Source organism: Schistocerca nitens, chromosome 6 (assembly GCF_023898315.1).
Source record: "Schistocerca nitens isolate TAMUIC-IGC-003100 chromosome 6, iqSchNite1.1, whole genome shotgun sequence".
Lineage (NCBI taxonomy): Eukaryota > Metazoa > Arthropoda > Insecta > Orthoptera > Acrididae > Schistocerca > Schistocerca nitens.
Genome location: NC_064619.1, coordinates 570,520,841 through 570,538,924, shown reverse-complemented (window position 1 = coordinate 570,538,924; position 18,084 = coordinate 570,520,841). Strand labels below are relative to the sequence as shown.

General features: G+C 46.7%; 1 protein-coding gene across 1 annotated transcript in view; it reads right to left on the bottom strand.

Annotated features, from left to right (window-relative positions):
* The window catches only part of LOC126263688 (mitoguardin), a 503,310-nt gene that overhangs the window by 23,765 nt on the left and 461,461 nt on the right, over window positions 1–18,084 (bottom strand). Inside the window, exons 4-6 of the mRNA XM_049960815.1 lie at window positions 4,907–5,019; window positions 4,560–4,728; window positions 4,237–4,470 (exon numbers count right to left, since the gene is read on the bottom strand). Of these exons, the coding sequence (XP_049816772.1) occupies window positions 4,237–4,470; window positions 4,560–4,728; window positions 4,907–5,019 (516 nt within the window). The remainder of the gene's footprint in view (window positions 1–4,236; window positions 4,471–4,559; window positions 4,729–4,906; window positions 5,020–18,084) is intronic.

Below are 18,084 nucleotides of genomic sequence, written 5' to 3'. Positions count from 1 at the left end.
GTATGCTTGTGTAACATTAAAACATTCAGTCCTTGAAAAATGAACTTTTGAACTTATAGGTACATCTACATCTACATTCATACTCCGCAAGCCACCCAACGGTGTGTGGCGGAGGGCACTTTACGTGCCACTGTCATTACCTCCCTTTCCTGTTCCAGTCGCGTATGGTTCGCGGGAAGAACGACTGTCTGAAAGCCTCCGTGCGCGCTCTAATCTCTCTAATTTTACATTCGTGATCTCCTCGGGAGGTATAAGTAGAGGGAAGCAATATACTCGATACCTCATCCAGAAACGCACCCTCTCGAAACCTGGCGAGCAAGCTACACCGCGATGCAGAGCGCCTCTTCCAGAGTCTGCCACTTGAGTTTGCTAAACATGTCCGTAACGCTATCACGGTTACCAAATAACCCTGTGACGAAACGCGCCGCTCTTCTTTGGATCTTCTCTATCTCCTCAGTCAACCCGATCTGGTACGGATCCCACACTGATGAGCAATACTCAAGTATAGGTCGAAACTAGTGTTTTGTAAGCCACCTCCTTTGTTGATGGACTACATTTTCTAAGCACTCTCCCAATGAATCTCAACCTGGCACCCGCCTTACCAACAATTAATTTTATATGATCATTCCACTTCAAATCGTTCCGCACGCATACTCCCAGATATTTTACAGAAGTAACTGCTACCAGTGTTTGTTCCGCTATCATATAATCATACAATAAAGGATCCTTCTTTCTATGTATTCGCAATACATTACATTTGTCTATGTTAAGGGACAGTTGCCACTCCCTGCACCAAGTGCCTATCCGCTGCAGATCTTCCTGCATTTCGCTACAATTTTCTAATGCTGCAACTTCTCTGTATACTACAGCATCATCCGCGCAAAGCCGCATGGAACTTCCGACACTATCTACTAGGTCATTTATATATATTGTGAAAAGCAATGGTCCCATTACACTTCCCTGTTGCACGCCAGAGGTTATTTTAACGTCTGTAGATGTCTCTCCATTGATAACAACATGCTGTGTTCTGTTTGCTAAAAACTCTTCAATCCAGCCACACAGCTGGTCTGATATTCCGTAGGCTCTTACTTTGTTTATCAGGCGACAGTGCGGAACTGTATCGAACGCCTTCCGGAAGTCAAGAAAAATAGCATCTACCTGGGAGCCTGTATCTAATATTTTCTGGGTCTCATGAACAAATAACGCGAGTTGGGTCGCACACGATCGCTGTTTCCGGAATCCATGTTGATTCCTACATAGTAGATTCTGGGTTTCCAAAAACGACATGATACTCGAGCAAAAAACATGTTCTAAAATTCTACAACAGATCGACGTCAGAGATATAGGTCTATAGTTTTGCGCATCTGCTCGACAACCCTTCTTGAAGACTGGGACTACCTGTGCTCTTTTCCAATCATTTGGAACCCTCCGTTCCTCTAGAGACTTGCGGTACACGGCTGTTAGAAGGGGGGCAAGTTCTTTCGCGTACTCTGTGTAGAATCGAATTGGTATCCCGTCAAGTCCAGTGGACTTTCCTCTGTTGAGTGATTTCAGTTGGCTTTTCTATTCCTTGGACACTTATTTCGATGTCAGCCATTTTTTCGTTTGTGCGAGGATTTAGAGAAGGAACTGCAGTGCGGTCTTCCTCTGTGAAACAGCCTTGGGAAAAGGTGTTTAGTATTTCAGCTTTACCCGTGTCGTCCTCTGTTTCAATGCCATCATCATCCCGGAGTGTCTGGATATGCTGTTTCGAGCCACTTACTGATTTAACGGAAGACCAGAACTTCCTAGGATTTTCTGTCAAGTCTGTACATAGGATTTTACTTTCGAATTCACTGAACGCTTCTCGCATAGCCCTCCTTACGCTAACTTTGACATCGCTTAGCTTCTGTTTGTCTGAGAGGTTTTGGCTGCGTTTAAACTTGGAGTGAAGCTCTCTTTGCTTTCGCAGTAGTTTCCTAACTTTGTTGTTGTACCACGGTGGGTTTTTCCCGTCCCTCACAGTTTTACTCGGCACGTACCTGTCTAAAACGCATTTTACGATTGCCTTGAGCTTTTTCCATAAACACTCAACATTGTCAGTGTCGGAACAGAAATTTTCGTTTTGATCTGTTAGGTAGTCTGAAATCTGCCTTCTATTACTCTTGCTAAACAGATAAACCTTCCTCCCTTTTTTTATATTCCTATTAACTTCCATATTCAGGGATGCTACAACGGCCTTATGATCACTGATTCCCTGTTCTGCACTTACAGAGTCGAAAAGTTCGGGTCTATTTGTTATCAGTAGGTCCAAGATGTTATCTCCACGAGTCGGTTCTCTGTTTAATTGCTTGAGGTAATTTTTGGATAGTGCACTCAGTATAATGTCACTCGATGCTCTGTCCCTACCACCCGTCCTAAACATCTGAGTGTCCCAGTCTATATCTGGTAAATTGAAATCTGCACCTAAGACTATAACATGCTGAGGAAATTTATGTGAAATGTATTCCAAGTTTTCTCTCAGTTGTTCTGCCACTAACGCTGCTGAGTCGGGAGGTCGGTAAAAGGAGCCAATTATTAACCCAGCTCGGTTGTTGAGTGTAACCTCCACCCATAATAATTCACAGGAACTATCCACTTCTACTTCTACTAGCTGTAAGTAACACTGATGTAGAATGAAAACACAAAGTTCTCAGAGAAAACGAAATGAAGTATGTAAATACAGGTTATATCTAGGCAATTACAAATTACTATCACACTTTTGCAAGAAATAGTTGATTAATGGAGGCTGTTGCATATTTGTAAAAGAAACTGCCTAGTAACAGCATTTTTGTAAAGTTAATATTCTATAGAAAACTGCTGAAAGGTCATTGGTGCAAAGATGTGCTACAAAACAACTTTTATTCTTGTATTTGGATACAGGGTACCATGTTGAGATAACAATAGATTTGCACAAATCAAGAATTGTGAACTATCATACTCTTCGGAAAAAAAACTAATTTATGTGGGAACTCAAAATTAACTTATGAGACAAGATTCAACCCAGAGTTTGACACTACTTACAACATATGGTTTTCATAATACTGTGAAAAGTTTTATTAAAATATGGAAGAATTCTCAATCTGCAACTGATTTTACAATTACCAATGTTGAATCCAATAGCTGTAATAGATTCTTGATACATGAAACAAGTCTATCTGATCATAATTCACAGGTGTTATCTATAAAAGTTTGTAAAGATAGCTACATACTACCCTTTCTCTTGCACAGATACTAGCATCTCTAACAGAGTTAGTTCCAGGAAAAAAAAATTGGAAAATAAAAATTGGCAATGGTCTTACCTTTCTGATAATATAAATGATAAATACAGCATTTTACTTTATATTTACTTAAAAGCTGTAGGAGAGTACCTACCAAGCAAAACAAGGAGTGAAGAGAAAGCGGGCATTTGCCATGTACTGCAAATTATAATATATATCAAAATGTATCCAAACCATTGCAATAAAAGTGTGTATTTCAAAGTGACTAAGTGATTATATATATAAACTATTTCAGTACACTTACACAAATGTTTAGCACTGTTTACAATGAAACATAATAATTAAAACCCAAGTTTATAGCTTCACATCTTAACCCTATGGGAAGACAATAGATCATTGAACTGTGGTATGATGAAAAATTCACTGAAAGGAACATAAAAATTAACAGTACTTTCATATAAATACTCTATTCTTGTTTAACATTGTTACTATACTGTTAAGTCAAAGAAATATATTGATCACTACAAAAACTATTCATGTGAATGTCATACCATATTGCATTCCTCATCTAGCCATTTTGATCAGGGTTTTCCATATTTTTCCCAAATAATTGCAGATTAACACTAGGGGAGTTTTGTCTCCCCTTGTCCTCACACCAGATGAAGCACCCCCATCCCAGCTACCAAATATGCCATTGCAAGAGATATATGTGCAATAATTTGCAAATTTAATGAGAAAATGCTTGCTGTTACAATATTTGCACTAAGTATATAGATGCTAGCAATATCATATGAAGTAAAAATCGTAATAGGTTCCAGAGAAAACAATTTTATTTATGCATCCCCAGAAACAGAGGAAAACAATGCAAACAGATTTTAATTTCTCAGCTACTAAAAGGTGCATAACTCAATAAATGCGACAGTGAAGTCAGTGGCAGCTAGAAAGTGAACAAATGAGACTACTGTGTCTGTGGGAAAGAGAAAAAATTAAATCTTACTGTTTCTTTAAATCCATTTGAGAGCCATCTGTTCTGGACAACTGCTGTAACTGAGGAGGGTGGAGAATCAAGGTCTTCAAAAGCATCCATCAAAATATAATCAAGCACTATATCATAAAATGTCATTGCTTTAACTCCTTTCAAACTCAGTTCCTGCTCAACTTCAACCCAGTTGCTCTCATTATGTAAAAATTCTAACATACTCTCATAGGCAACCAAGAATTCTTTTGGATCCTGCAAAAATACAGAAGTTTTTTCCAGTTATTTACAACAAGGAAATATTAGTTAAAGCCTTATTACAATTAGCTAATAACAGTTCTTACCCTGTCTGCAAATAAAATAAGATCAGTAAGAACTTGCCGACCTGTATCAGCAAACCATCGAGAAACTCCTGGGTCTCTAAACAAATACTGGAAAGCTAATCGTATACAGTGAAGTTTGCATAGGTACTCTACATCAGATGCACAATGTACCATTTCAGTTCGTAAAGACCTGTAAAATAAGCAAAATTGTAGCATTACACAAATATTTTTAAGTGTCGTTCCTGGGGTGAATTACCAGAAATCAAAGTTAGTTACTCATATACAATATAAGCTTTGAACTTTACCATTTGTAATAAACAAGATTTAATTTCTTGAAAAAAATAAAAAGTACAGATGCACCAACATACCTGTAAGGAATACCCGATTCTTCAAATTGTTTTGTTGCTGACTGATACAGTGCAAGACTTCCTATGTCAGGAAATATGTCAACAAATTCTTCAAATTCTCTCAAGTCAGCTACCTGAAAAAAATAATAGTAGTAGTAGTAGTAGTAGTAGTAGTAGTAGTAGTAGGTTGATTGGTTGATTGATTGATAGGGGTTAAATGGACCAAATAGCAAGGTCATCAGTCCCTTGTTTCAAATGTGGTCCATTCACATAGTGTGACATCTCAGAAAAATCAGAACGATAAAAGGGAAAAGGCTAAAAAAAAGTTAAGTAAAAGTGCAGTCATGTCGTCAATGGTAAAAACAAAATGAGGTAAGTCAGCAAGAGAGTGACCCCAACACTATGCTAGAGGCAGGAAATATCCCACCTCTGAAGCAGTAGAGGCAAGACCACCTGCGACTGAAAAGCGTGCAACCACTAGAATGTAGAAGTGCATATGGGAAAAGGAGACTAACCAATCTTAAAAAGTGATAAAAACAGAGTAAAAGCGGAAGAAAAAAGGAGGAAGGGGAGTTGGGAATCTCCAGACACAGCTTACAGTGGGAGATACCCCAACGCCAGAGTGAGATTAAAAACCTTAAAACTGAGAATAAAAACCACTATCCCGATGGAAACCAAGAACCAATTTGACCAGCTGGGAATCGACAGCCAACATCAAAGGTAAAGTGCGGGGGAGTCTGTACTTAGCACGCAGAGCCAAAAGAAGGGGGGCATTCAACCAGAATGTGGGCTACTGACTGGGAAGCTCCACAACCACAAAGGGGGGGTGGCTCATCATGCAAAAGAAAACCATGGGTCAGCCCGGTATGGCCAATGCGGAGACGACACGTGTGGTCGAGTCCTTTCGGGAGAGGCAAAAGGAAGAACGCCACAGGCCTGGTGTCACCTTAATCACACTAAGTTTATTAGACAGTGAGGTAGCCTCCCAAGAATTGGCCCATGAGTGTGCGAAGTGGGATTTGTTGTGAAGCCATAAATCTGCTGCAGGAGCGGTTATAGAAAATGGAGGGTAAGTGACTGCTCCCCCAGCCAAATAGTCAGCAAGCTGATTACCTGGGATACCCACATGGCCAGGGACCCAACGGAAGTCAACGGAACAAGCAGCACGGTGAAGATCAGCGAGATGGTCATGGATGGCAGAGACCATGGGATGACGCAAAAAACACCAGTCAATAGCCAGAAGGCCATTCATTGAGTCCGTACAAAACAAAACGTGGTTGTGTTGGGACTGTTTAATAAAGGTAAGGGCCTGGGAAATTGCCATCAATTCCGCAGTGAACATCCCACATGTAGGTGGCAGCAGATGATTTTGTTCCAACAGAGGACATGAAGGCATATCCCACACAATCAGCAGATTTAGATCCATCGGTGTAAAAAACAACAGCATCCAGAAACTCCCATAAAATTCGGTGGAAAAAGGAGTGGAACACCATCGGGGAGACTGAAATCTTTTGGACGTCGGCAGAGATCCATCCGAATTCAGGGCTGAGGAAGTAACGAAGGGTGGATGGAGGGGAGGGAGCGTGGAAGACAGGACAAAGAAGGAAGCTGAAAATCATGGCGAAGAGACGCAAGGCGGAGCCCAACCGATAAACCTGCCCGAGGGCAGGAATCAGGTGGGTGACGTCCATGGTCTTGGAACAGGAGAGAATAGGAAGGATGAGTGGGAGAGGAACGGACAGCGATTGCATAAGACACAAGAAGCTGGGACTGCCGAACAGAAAAGGGGGGGGGGATCCCAGCTTCAACCAGGAGACTATCAACAGGGCTAGTAGGGAAGGCACCAGTGGTCAAATGGATACTACGATGGTGGACTGGATCCAGCACGTGCAGTGTGGAAGGAGCAGCCAAACCATAAACCCTAGTCCAAGCGAGACAAAACTAAAGCATGATAAAGGCAGAGGAGGAGGGAGCGGTCCGCACCCCAAAAGGTGTGGGCAAGGAAGTGAAGAACATTAAGTTTACGGAAACATTCTACCTTCAGAAGTCTGATATGGGGCAGCCAAGTGAGCTTGTTGTCGGAAAGAAGACTCAGGAAACTAAACTGTTGGACCACAAGCAATCGTCGTGCATCGAGATAGAGGTCTGGATCAAGGTGGATCGTAGTACGGCGACAGAAGTGGACCACCCGCGATTTTAAAAGAGAGAATTGAAACCTGTGTGAGAGGGTCCATGCAGAGGCACGCCGTATAGCTCCCTGCAGCTGCCGCTCTGCAGAGGCCGTCGAAGAGGAACTAACCCAAATGCAGAGATCATCCACATACAGAGCAGGGGCGACCTAAGGACTGACAGACGCCACATGTCCATCGATAGCAATGAGGAAAATAAATACACTCTATACAGAACCCTGTGGGATGCCAGTCTCCTGGGTCCGTCGAGAACTAAAAACAGTACCAACCCGAAACCTGAACGACCGATGGAACAGGAACTGGCGGATAAAAATCTGGAGTGGGCCCCGGAGACCCCACTGATGAAGTGCAAGTAAGATGTGATGGCGCCAAGCCGTGTCCTAGGCCTTGCGAAGGTAAAAAAAATACTGCAATCAAATGGCGGCGCTGGGAAAAAGCCTGCCGAACTGCGGATTCCAAGTGAAGTAAATGATCGATCGGAGACTGTCCCTCTCGGAAGCCACACTGCTAAGGAGACAATAGATACCGAGATTCGAGGACCCAATTGAGCCAACGGGCTACCATCCATTCAAGTAACTTGCAAACAACATTTTTCAGACTAATTGGCCGATAGCTTTCAACAAATAGGGGGTTCTTACCAGGCTTAATGACAGGAACTACGATCCATCCCTCCACTGAGAAGGGAATTCACCCTGGAGCCGAATACGGTTAAACACCCGGAGAAGATGTTGCCGTTGTGGAGCACTGAGATGTTGAAGCAGTTGGTTATGAATGGAGTCTGGGCCAGGGGCCGTATCATGAGGAGAAGAAAGTGCGGAAAGAAATTCCCATTCCTGAAAGGTTCGTTGTAAGATTGACTGACAAGGGGTAAAACATAAGGCAGAAACTTCGGCCCACTGTTTCCGGTGAAGGAAAGCAGCTGGATAGGAGGCGATGCTGATGCCATTGCAAAATGGGTCGCAAGATGTTCCGCAAGACTCAACGGGTCCGTACAAAGGCCGTCTGGGAGGTGAAGGCCTGGGAGGGTGGACTGCCGATGGTAACCTTGGAGAGAGCGAAGTGTAGCCCATACCCGTGACATAGGGACAGTGGAACCAAGGGAAGAAACAAAGCGCTCCCAACGTATCAATTTGCTCTGTTTGATTAAATAACGGGCTTTAGCGTGAAGGCGTTTAAAAGTAATAAGGTTGGCAACGGATGGGTGCCTCTTAAGGTGTTGCAAAGCTCGACGGCGATCACGGATGGCAATGGCAATGGCCGTACTCCACCACAGGACTTGCTGTCAGCGAAATGGTCCAGACAAGCGCGGTACAGCAAGACTAGCAGCGTGAACAATCGCGTCAGACACGTCACGTAGGACGTCATCAATACAAGCCGACAAAGAGGGAGAAAACACGACCAGTGCAGTGTATAGAGGCCAATCGGCAAGTTGGAAAGACCAACGAGGTAACCTGTCCATCAGGGAGAGGAAAGGGGGGCGAGAGAATCAACGGGAAAAGGTCACTATCACAAAGGTCGTCGTGTGGCGACCAGTGTAATGAAGGGAGGAAGGAGGGAGAAGAAAGAGAAAGATCAATGGCAGAAAAGGTACCATGACCGGCACTGAGATGAGTAAGGCAGCCATCATTAAGAAGGCACAAGTCGTGGTCTGTAATAAACTGGTCTATGAGAAGACCTCGTCTAGATGGAAATGCACTGCCCCACAAGGGATGATGAGCATTAAAATCCCCAAGGAGGAGGAAGTTGCTGAAGGGCAGTTAAGGCAGCAGGTGTAAGAGTCCTGTCAGGAGGGAGATAAGATTGCAAACTGTGACCTCAGTGTCCAGGTGGACCCTAACAGCAACCGCTTCCAATGTAGTTTAAAGAGGAATCCACGTGCTAGCAACGTCTGTACGGACCAACACACAAACGCCACCAGAAGCCCGCAGGGGGCCAACCTGATTTAGACAGAAAACACGGAACTGACAGAGGGTCGGTGAGTGATCATCAGTAAAATGAGATTCCTGTAGAACCACACAAACTGCAGAGTAAGACGAAATAAGGGATTTCAACTCCGGAAGGTGGCGGTAATATCCATTACCATTCCATTGGATAACCACAGAACGATGATTCAAATAGGGGTTGAACAGGCTAAAGCCAGTCATACCGCCGGATCACCACCCGTTACCGACAAGGAGGGGGGAGGGGGGGGGGAAGAGACATCCATGAACAACAGGTCAGAATCTGGTTGTTAAGCCGGGAATTTGACCTCTGCCGACACCAGAGGCTCCTTGTCCCGGGACTTATGTTTTTCTTCTTTTCTGTTTGAGATCGAGGAGGGCTGTGTGGCATGAAGGAGCCAGCTGCAGCAAGATCTGGAACAGAAAGAGATCAGGTGACCTGGGGGCCGACAGACCGTGGTTCTCGCGGTCGTCGTGTGGCAGTAGACCGTTGGCCTGGAAGGTGCTGCGAAGGGGTATCCCGGGAGGGACACCCTTGACCGGCAGACGCTGAAGAAGTGGGACACTTCTCCGGCTGGGGAGGCGGTGCAGCGCCCGGAGGAGAAGGTGTGGGAGCCGCAGGGGAGGGGGGGGGATGAGAGGGGTCCGGGATGGGGGTAAGGAAGGGGGAGGAAGGGGTGAAGATGTAACTAAAGCATAACTAGACGTCATGGACACAGGGTGAAGACGTGCATGCTTCTTTCGAGCCCCAGTGTAGGTTAGACGATCAAGGGTCCTATACTCCTGTATCTTCTTTTCCTTCTTATATACTGGGCAATTTGGTGAATGTGGAGAATGATTGCCATGACAATTTAAACACACAGGAGGGGAAACACAGGAACTCCCCTCATGGAGTGGACGTCCACAGTCACGACACAGAGGGGCCTGCGAACAGCGGGAAGACGTGTCCAAAACACAAGCACTTAAAACATCTCATAGGAAATGTGATGTACGGCTTCACATCACATAGATAAACCATAATCTTTACTTTCTTAGGGAGGGTATCCCCTTCAAAGGCCAGGATAAAGGCACCAGTATCAATGCGATTGTCCTTAGGACCCTTCTGAACACGCCGAACAAAGTGAACACCCCGCCGTCCGAGATTGTCCCAAAGTTCCTCATCAGTTTGAAGGATGAGGTCCCTGTGAAAAATCACACCTTGTACCATATTTAGAGACTGGTGGGGGATAATGGACACAGGAATTGTGCCAAGATGGGTACAGGCACGAAGGGCCGCAGATTGGGCAGCTGAAGCAGTTTTGATCAGCAACGAACCTGATCACATCTTGCTCAGGGAGTCCACTTCGCCAAACCTGTCTTCAATGTGTTCCACAAAGAATAAATGTTTGGTATTGGTGAAAGTATCCCCATCAGTCGTGGTACAAACCAGATAGCGGGGGAAAGGTTTCGCCCCCTAGCTGACGGGCCTGACCCTCCTCCCAGGGGGTAGCCATGGAAGGGAAGACCGAAGGGGCAGGAGAAGCAGCACTAGAAGAATCAGTTCCACGCAGGGAGACGGCCGCAGAAGAACGGCCAGAGTACTGGATCCGTATGCGTTTCATTTGCATAGCGTCCGCCCTGATACCACCCACTCCGATCATGGGCTCTCCTCACAGGCACCACCCAGCCACAGCAAGGGCCATCTGGCACGGCGGCCATTCCGATGCTCCAGGATGACTAGCAACCACTCCTAGGCTTACATGAGGTGGTCACAGCTCATGTATCAGAAGTGTGATCCCTATGTGTTCAGAGGGCTCAACCAAAAGGGTACATAGGGACCCCACCACACGGGCTGGCTACCGTGCTGGCTATACACCCTAGCATCAGAAGACATGAAAGAAAAGGTGGAATGAACTAGGAGGGCACACGTCGGAGACACTTGGTAAGGTGCTCTTCCCCAAATGGCTCACACTACGGAAGAGAAATTTAGTAATGGAGGTCAAACCCCAGAGGGGGACCAGGGAGTGCCAAAAGGATGAGGTGATTACGCAACGAAACTAAATTGCAAAACCAACATAACCAGGAGGATAGCAGGGCCAACATAAGCAAGGACACCAAGAGAGGGAGAGGAGAGGGCGAAGGGGAAGGAGCAAGGAGAGGAAAGGAGGGGAAGGGCAAGGATATGCAGCCCTGGAAAGAAGGAAGGCTGCAATAGATCGGGGTCCCGTACTCGCCACGCACATACTCACCAAAGAACCGTGAGCCCACTGGGGAGAGTAGTAATAGTAATAATAACATACTGTTGGAATGGGAAGGAATCCTAATGTGTGGTAAAATGCTAAGTACATTCTGCCATGCATGTCATATGGCTTGCTGAGTATGAATACAGATGTAGAAATGAAAGGTCTGCTGTTTGCCTTTCAAAAATTAAAAATTAAAGAAAAATCAGTTGTTTGAACTGTAAACAACTTCTTGCAACATATGAACTACAGTACACATCCACTTTCAGTACACAGGAAATAATATAATTCACTGATTCAGCATACTATCCTATACTGAAAACAGAAAATGGGCAGTAAGGCATACATAATAGCAGTTTCTTTATTACTAACTCATATACTCAACAGAAAAATGAATTCCTAAATCAGAAAGCCATCTCCATCAGCTCTCATTAGTTATAGTTATAAACTGCGAAAGACAATGATTCTAAATAAAATTAGTAAAAAAAATTGCGGAGAGCATACCAGTTCAACAAGTGGGTTGTTAAACAGGTCAGACATGTATAGATCAAGTGCAGTGTCTCAAAACTGTTACAAAATCATGCTTTCAAGAATACTTGATAGTATTAGATATTACTCACGTTAACACCTAATCCACTGGTATCTACTGAAAGTATATAAGTCTGATGACACTAGTATCTTAAGTGGCAATGGGTTGGTTGGTTTAAAAGAGGGGGGAAGGGACCAAACTACGTGGTCATTGGTCCCTTGTTTCTAATAAAACAGTGCCACAAGTGTGCGAATAGAACAGACAAGACATATAACACAAAACTGAAAGAAAGGAAAAACAACAAGAATGAAGGAAAGGCAACGAACACTAAAAGGAACAAAAGAGGACAAGAAAACAACATAGATGCTAGAAACAAGAGAGTAAAACAAGAAAGAAGATTACAATTGCTGGCTGACCACGAAGCTAAAAAGGAAAACCTCCACTCTAAAAGCACTAGGGTGGAGGACACAGGGACAAAGGACATGTGCTAAAACTTACATCAAATGATAAAACCCACCCTCACAAATAAAACGTAAAACTAAATCAGCCAATGAGGTGTTGTCAGATAAAATGAGCAGCAACGAGTCCAGTAACACAAGATTTCGTCACTGGGCAGTCAAAGTGGGACAGTGCACCATAATATGGGCCACTACCAACCGGGCACTGCACCGACACTGAGGCGGGTCTTCACAGCGCAAGAGGTAACCGTGGGTCGCCCAAGCCTGGCCAATGCGGAGCCAGCAGAGGACAACTGATTCCCTGCGAGAGGCCCACATGGAAGACTTCCACACATTCGAAGTCTCCTTAATGGCATGCAGTTTGTTGTGTGTACTGTTATGCCACTCCATCTCCCAAAGACGAAAACCCCTGTGGCATGTGTCAGAACGCATGACAGGTTCAGAGATGCCCATCTCCAGAAGCAGTTCCCGCATAGCCTGTTTTTCCAGCCTTTCGGCAAGTTCGTTGCTTGGAATGCCGATATGTTCTGGGGTCCACACAAACGCCACTGAATGATGGGACCGGTCCAGAGCATAGATGGACTCCTGGATGGACGCCACCGAACGATGGCGAGGGTAGCATGGGTCGATTGCTTGTAGGCTGCTCAAGGAGTCGGTACATAGAAGAAACAATTCCTCGGGGCATGAACGGATATACTGAAGTGTGCGAGATATGGCCACTATGGACAAAGGCAAAGTCAACATTACCATCAGCCATCGAGCTGTCGGTGTAAGCCACTTCTGAGTCCCGGAACACTTCAAGAATTGAGAGGAAGTGACAGTGGGGAGCCGCAGGGTTAACAGAGTCCTTAGGGCCACATGAAAGGTCCAAGCAAAGCTTCGGCCTACAGCTACACCACGGAGGTGTACGTGAATGGACCTCTAGGAGAAGTGGTGAAGGGAAGGACTCCAGTTCAGACAGAAGCAATCGCACACAAACTGCAATCGTTTGCCCTGACCTGGGCCGCCTATGCGGCAGGTGAACCGGTGTGGTTGGGAAAAGAAGACAGTAATTAGGGTGTTCAGGAGAGCTATGAATGTGTTCAACGTAACTGGCGAGTAGTTTTGCACGTCTCATCTTCAATGGAGGGACTCCAGCCTCCACCAGTACACTTTTCACCAGACTCGTTCTAAAAGCTCCTGTCGCTAGTCTAACTCCGCAGTGAAGCAATGGGTCGAGCAAACGCAATGGTGAGGGCGCCGCCGAACCATAAATCACACTCCCATAGTCGAGGCGGGATTGAACAAGGGCTCTGTAGAGCTGCAGCAGCGTGGAGCTATCTGCACTCGTGATGGTGTTGCTCAGGCAGCGGAAGGCATTGAGGTGCTGCCAACACTTCCATTTAAGCCGACGAAGATGAGGAAGCAAAGTAAATCGAGCGTCGAAAACCAGACCTAAGAATCGGTATGTCTCCACTACAGTGAGTAGATCGTCATTAAGGTAAAGTGCTGGTTCCAGATGAACGGAACGACGCAGACAGAATTGCATTACACACGTCTTCACGCCGGAAAACTGGAAGCCATGGGCTAGAGCCCATGACTGCGCCTTGTGGATGGCTCCCTGTAGGCGACACTCGGCATCAGCAGTACTGGAGCAGCAGTATGAAATGCATCGTCTGCATACAGGGAAATGAGTCTGAGGGCACGACAGCTAATGCTAGACCATTAATGGCCACTAAATATAGAGAGACACTCAATACAGAGCCCTGCGGGACTCCCTTCTCCTGGATATGGATGGAACTATGAGAGGCACCAACTTGGACACGAAAGTACAGAGTGACAGGAAGTTTTGGATAAAAATAGGGAGCAGGCCCTGGAGACCCCACTCATACAATGTGGAAAGGATATGTCGTGGCCAGGTCGTGTCGTATGCTTTACGTAAGTCAAAAAATCGGCAGCCAGGTGTCGGCCCCTGGAAAAGGCTGTTCGGATGGAAGACTCGAGAGAGAAGATTATCAGCGACCCTGGCGGAAGCCGCCCTGACATGGAGCCAGTAGACCATGTGACTCCAGGACCCAACCCAAATGCTGACACTATACGTTCCAGCAGTTCACAAAGAACGTTGGTGAGGCTGATGGGCCGATAGCTATCCACATCAAGCGGGTTTTTACACGGTTTGACCACCGGATTAACGGTGCGCTCCCGCCATTGCGATGGAAAGACGCCATTGCACCAAATCCGATTGAAGATAACGAGGAGGTGTCACTTGTAGTCAGATGAGAGATATTTAATCGTCTGACTGTGGATCCGATTTGGCCCAGAAGCAGTGTCGGGGCCATGTGCAAGGGCACTGAGCAGCTCCCACACTGTAAATGGGGCGTTATAGGATTCACTGTGTCGTGTAGTGAATGAGAGGACTTTCCCTTCCAGCCGCCGTTTGAGAGTGCGAAAGGCTGGGGGGTAATTCTCCGACGCAGAAGCTCGGGCACAGCGCTCGGCACAGCGCACGGCACAGCGCACGGCAATCGCGTTTGCATCGGCAGATAACACGCCATTTATGGTAACACCGGGAATACCTGTTGGGGTCTGGTACCCGAAAAGACGTTTGATCTTAGCCCAGACTTGGGAAGGTGACGTATGGCACTCAACGGTCGGGACGTATCTTCCGTCGTTTGATAAGTTGGCGAACTCTGGCATGGAGTCGTTTAAAAGCTATGAGGTGCTCCAGGGAAGGGTGCCACTTATGCCGCTGTAGAGCTCGCCGACGCTCCTTAATTGCTTCAGCGACTTTCCGCGACGACCAAGGGACTGCCTTGCGCCGGGAGCACCCTAAAGAGCGAGGGATCGGGTTTTCTGCCGCAGGAACAATTGTTGTGGTCACCCGCTCAACTATCACATCGATGTTATCATGTAGGGGAGATTGAACAGTGGTAGCAGAGATCAAAGTTTCCCAGTCCACCTTGTTTAAAGCCCATCTGAGCAGGCGTCCGTGGGCATGACGGTGGGGCAGTAATAGGAAGGTGGGGAAATGGTCATTACCACACAGGTTGTCATGTGCTCTCCAGTGGATAGATGGGAGAAGTCCTGGGCTGTGAACTGATAAATCAATGGCCGAGTAACTACCATGAGCCACAATTGAAATGCGTGGTGGCACCACTATTTAAGAGGCACAGGTCGAACTCAGACAGTAAAGTTTCGACATCTCTGCTTTGGCCAGTAAGCACAGTGCTACCCCACAGGGGGTTATGACGTTAAAATCTCACAAAAGTAGGAAAGATTTAGGGAGCTGATCACTCAGTGCAGCTAATACGTTCAGGGATACTGGACCATTTGGAGGAAGATATACGTTGCAGATAGTTATTTCCTGCGTCATCCGTATTCTGACAGCCACAGCTTCATGAGGGGTTTGAAGTGGCACAGTGTCACTATAGACTGAGTTTAGGACATAAACGCACACTCCACCTGACACTATTATAGTCGCTATGGTTCGTATAATATCCCTTATAGCTGCGGAGGGCAGGGGTCCGCATTGCCAGAAACGAGGTCTCCTGCAGAGCAATGCAGATAGCAGGTGTAAAGCTTAACAGTTGCCGTAGCTCAGCCAGGCAGTGGAAAAAACCGTCGCAATTCCACTGGAGGATGACATCGTGAGACTGGGAAGGCATGTAACATTCAATGAGGCAGTTTACGCCTCAGGGTCACGTGCTGCCACCGACTTATTGCCTGAGCAGTCTATATTCATTGTGTCTGAGGGTCTGGCGAGATCTAGGTCCTCAGCGGACACCAGAATCTCCACCCCATTCTCATCTGCAGAGCTCGTGGTTAGCCGTGGTGTGGGTGACACAGCAATTTCCTTGGTCTCAGGGGTCTCTTTAAATTTCTCTCGCTGCTCCTTGGGTTTTCCTGTTTGGGAGTACTTCACTGGCTCAGTCTCCGGGACTGAGGATGAGCATGAAGCCCTATGACCAGCTGCTTTTGAGCTCTTCAGCCACTGGCGGGTATCATCTTTCCTTCCTGGGAAGGGAGTGACCCAAGGGATCCCTTCCTAGCGAGAGAATCCGAAGACGACTTACGCTTCTCCAGCTTAGAAGTGGGGACAGACGTCCCCAATGATTGGGGGGGGGGGGGGGGGGGGGGTTTGCTCCTGAAGTAGGTGGTGCAGGAGCAATAAGAAGGGAAATGCCTCCCACCATCAAGGGGGCAGGTGTAGTCTTCTGCCTCAGAGGTGACTGGGGTTGGCAGAGCTGCTGGTGCCAGAACTGTTGTTGTAGTGGTATAAGGCGATATCATACGTACAGGATGCAGGTGTTCGAATTTTCTCTCAGCCCCAGGGTAGGTCAGTCGGTCCAGGGTCTTTTACTCCATTGTTTTCCTTTCTTTCTGGAGAATCCTGCTGTCTGGCAAACAAGGCGAATGGTGCTCTCCGCAGTTAACACAGCTGGGAGGCGTGGCACATTGCGGATGCCTATCACACCCCAATACTCAATCTCGACATGTGACGCTGGAAGTATAGCGGGAAGACAAACAGCCAAACTTCCAACACTTAAAGCACCGTGTCGGGGGAGGAATATAGGGCTTTACATCACAGCGGTAGACCATCATATTGACGTTCTCGGGTAACGTATCACCCTTTAAGGGCAAGATGAAGGCACCAATGGCAACCTGATTATCCCTCGGACCCTGGTTGACACGCCGAACGAAACTTACACCTCGCATTGGCACGCAGCTCATTGTCAGAATGTAAAAAAAGGTCCCTCTGAAATATGATGCGCTGGATCATATTTAAGCTCTTATGGGGCGTGATGGTTGCAGAAACATCCCCCAGCTTGTCACAAGCTAGTAACGCCCGTGACTCGGCAAAGGATGCTGTATTGATCAAGACTGATCCAGAGCGCATTTTGGACAAGCCCTCCACATCCCCAGACTTGTCCTCTAAATGTTCAACAAGAAACTGAGGCTTCATCGTCACGAAGGATTCCCCATCAGCTCTCTAATATATGAGGTACTGGGGGCGAATAAGATCCGCTGCCATCCTTAGCCTGACGTTCCTCCCATGGTGTGGCCACGGGGGGGGGGGGGGGGAGGGAGGGGGGAGGGGGGAGGGGAGGGGAGAGCGATTTGGGGTCATACTTCTGTGCACTGAATTGAGCTCATGAATGGTTAGAGACTACTGGTGGTTCACCACCAGCAAGAGATGATGGACTTCGCTTCATCGTGTGTCTTCTGCTCTGATGCCACCCACTCCGACCAGGGGCCATCCCCACTTGCACCAGCCAGCTGCAGCAAAGGCCACCTGGCAGGGTGGCCATTACCGGGAGTCCCGAGGCATACATGAGGAGTTAATGACGCAGGTATCATCAGAGCAATCCCTGTGTGGTCAGGAGGCTACAACCAACAGGGCACATGGCAGCCCTACCACAACAGACTAGCTACCATGCTGGATATCCGGTGCAAAGAAGTCCAGGGTCATCGTCGATGCAGAAAGCGACACTGCACAGTGCATGGTGGAAAATGCATCCAGGATGGTGTCCTCACCTAAGAGATGGAGAATGAGCAGGACTGAAATGCGAAGATGAGAAAGTGGTCTCAAGATCTCAATGCACTTCCCCAACTGGCTCGCTCTTCATGAAAATTTGGAAGAATGAAGGTCAAACCATGGAGGGGACCATCACGTAAAGGCCGCAACATGTGAAACTCCTTTTAGTCGCCTCTTAAACAAGGAGGAATACCTCGGTCCTATTCTTACCCCGAGACCTGCAGGGGGATCTTAGGTGGGGACTTAAATCCATCCCAAGTGAAACCGAAATAACGGATGGATGAAGTTAAAGGAACCAAACTGAGGTCACAAGTCCTTTAATCCCTCGTATGTCAAGCTGGGAATAGCC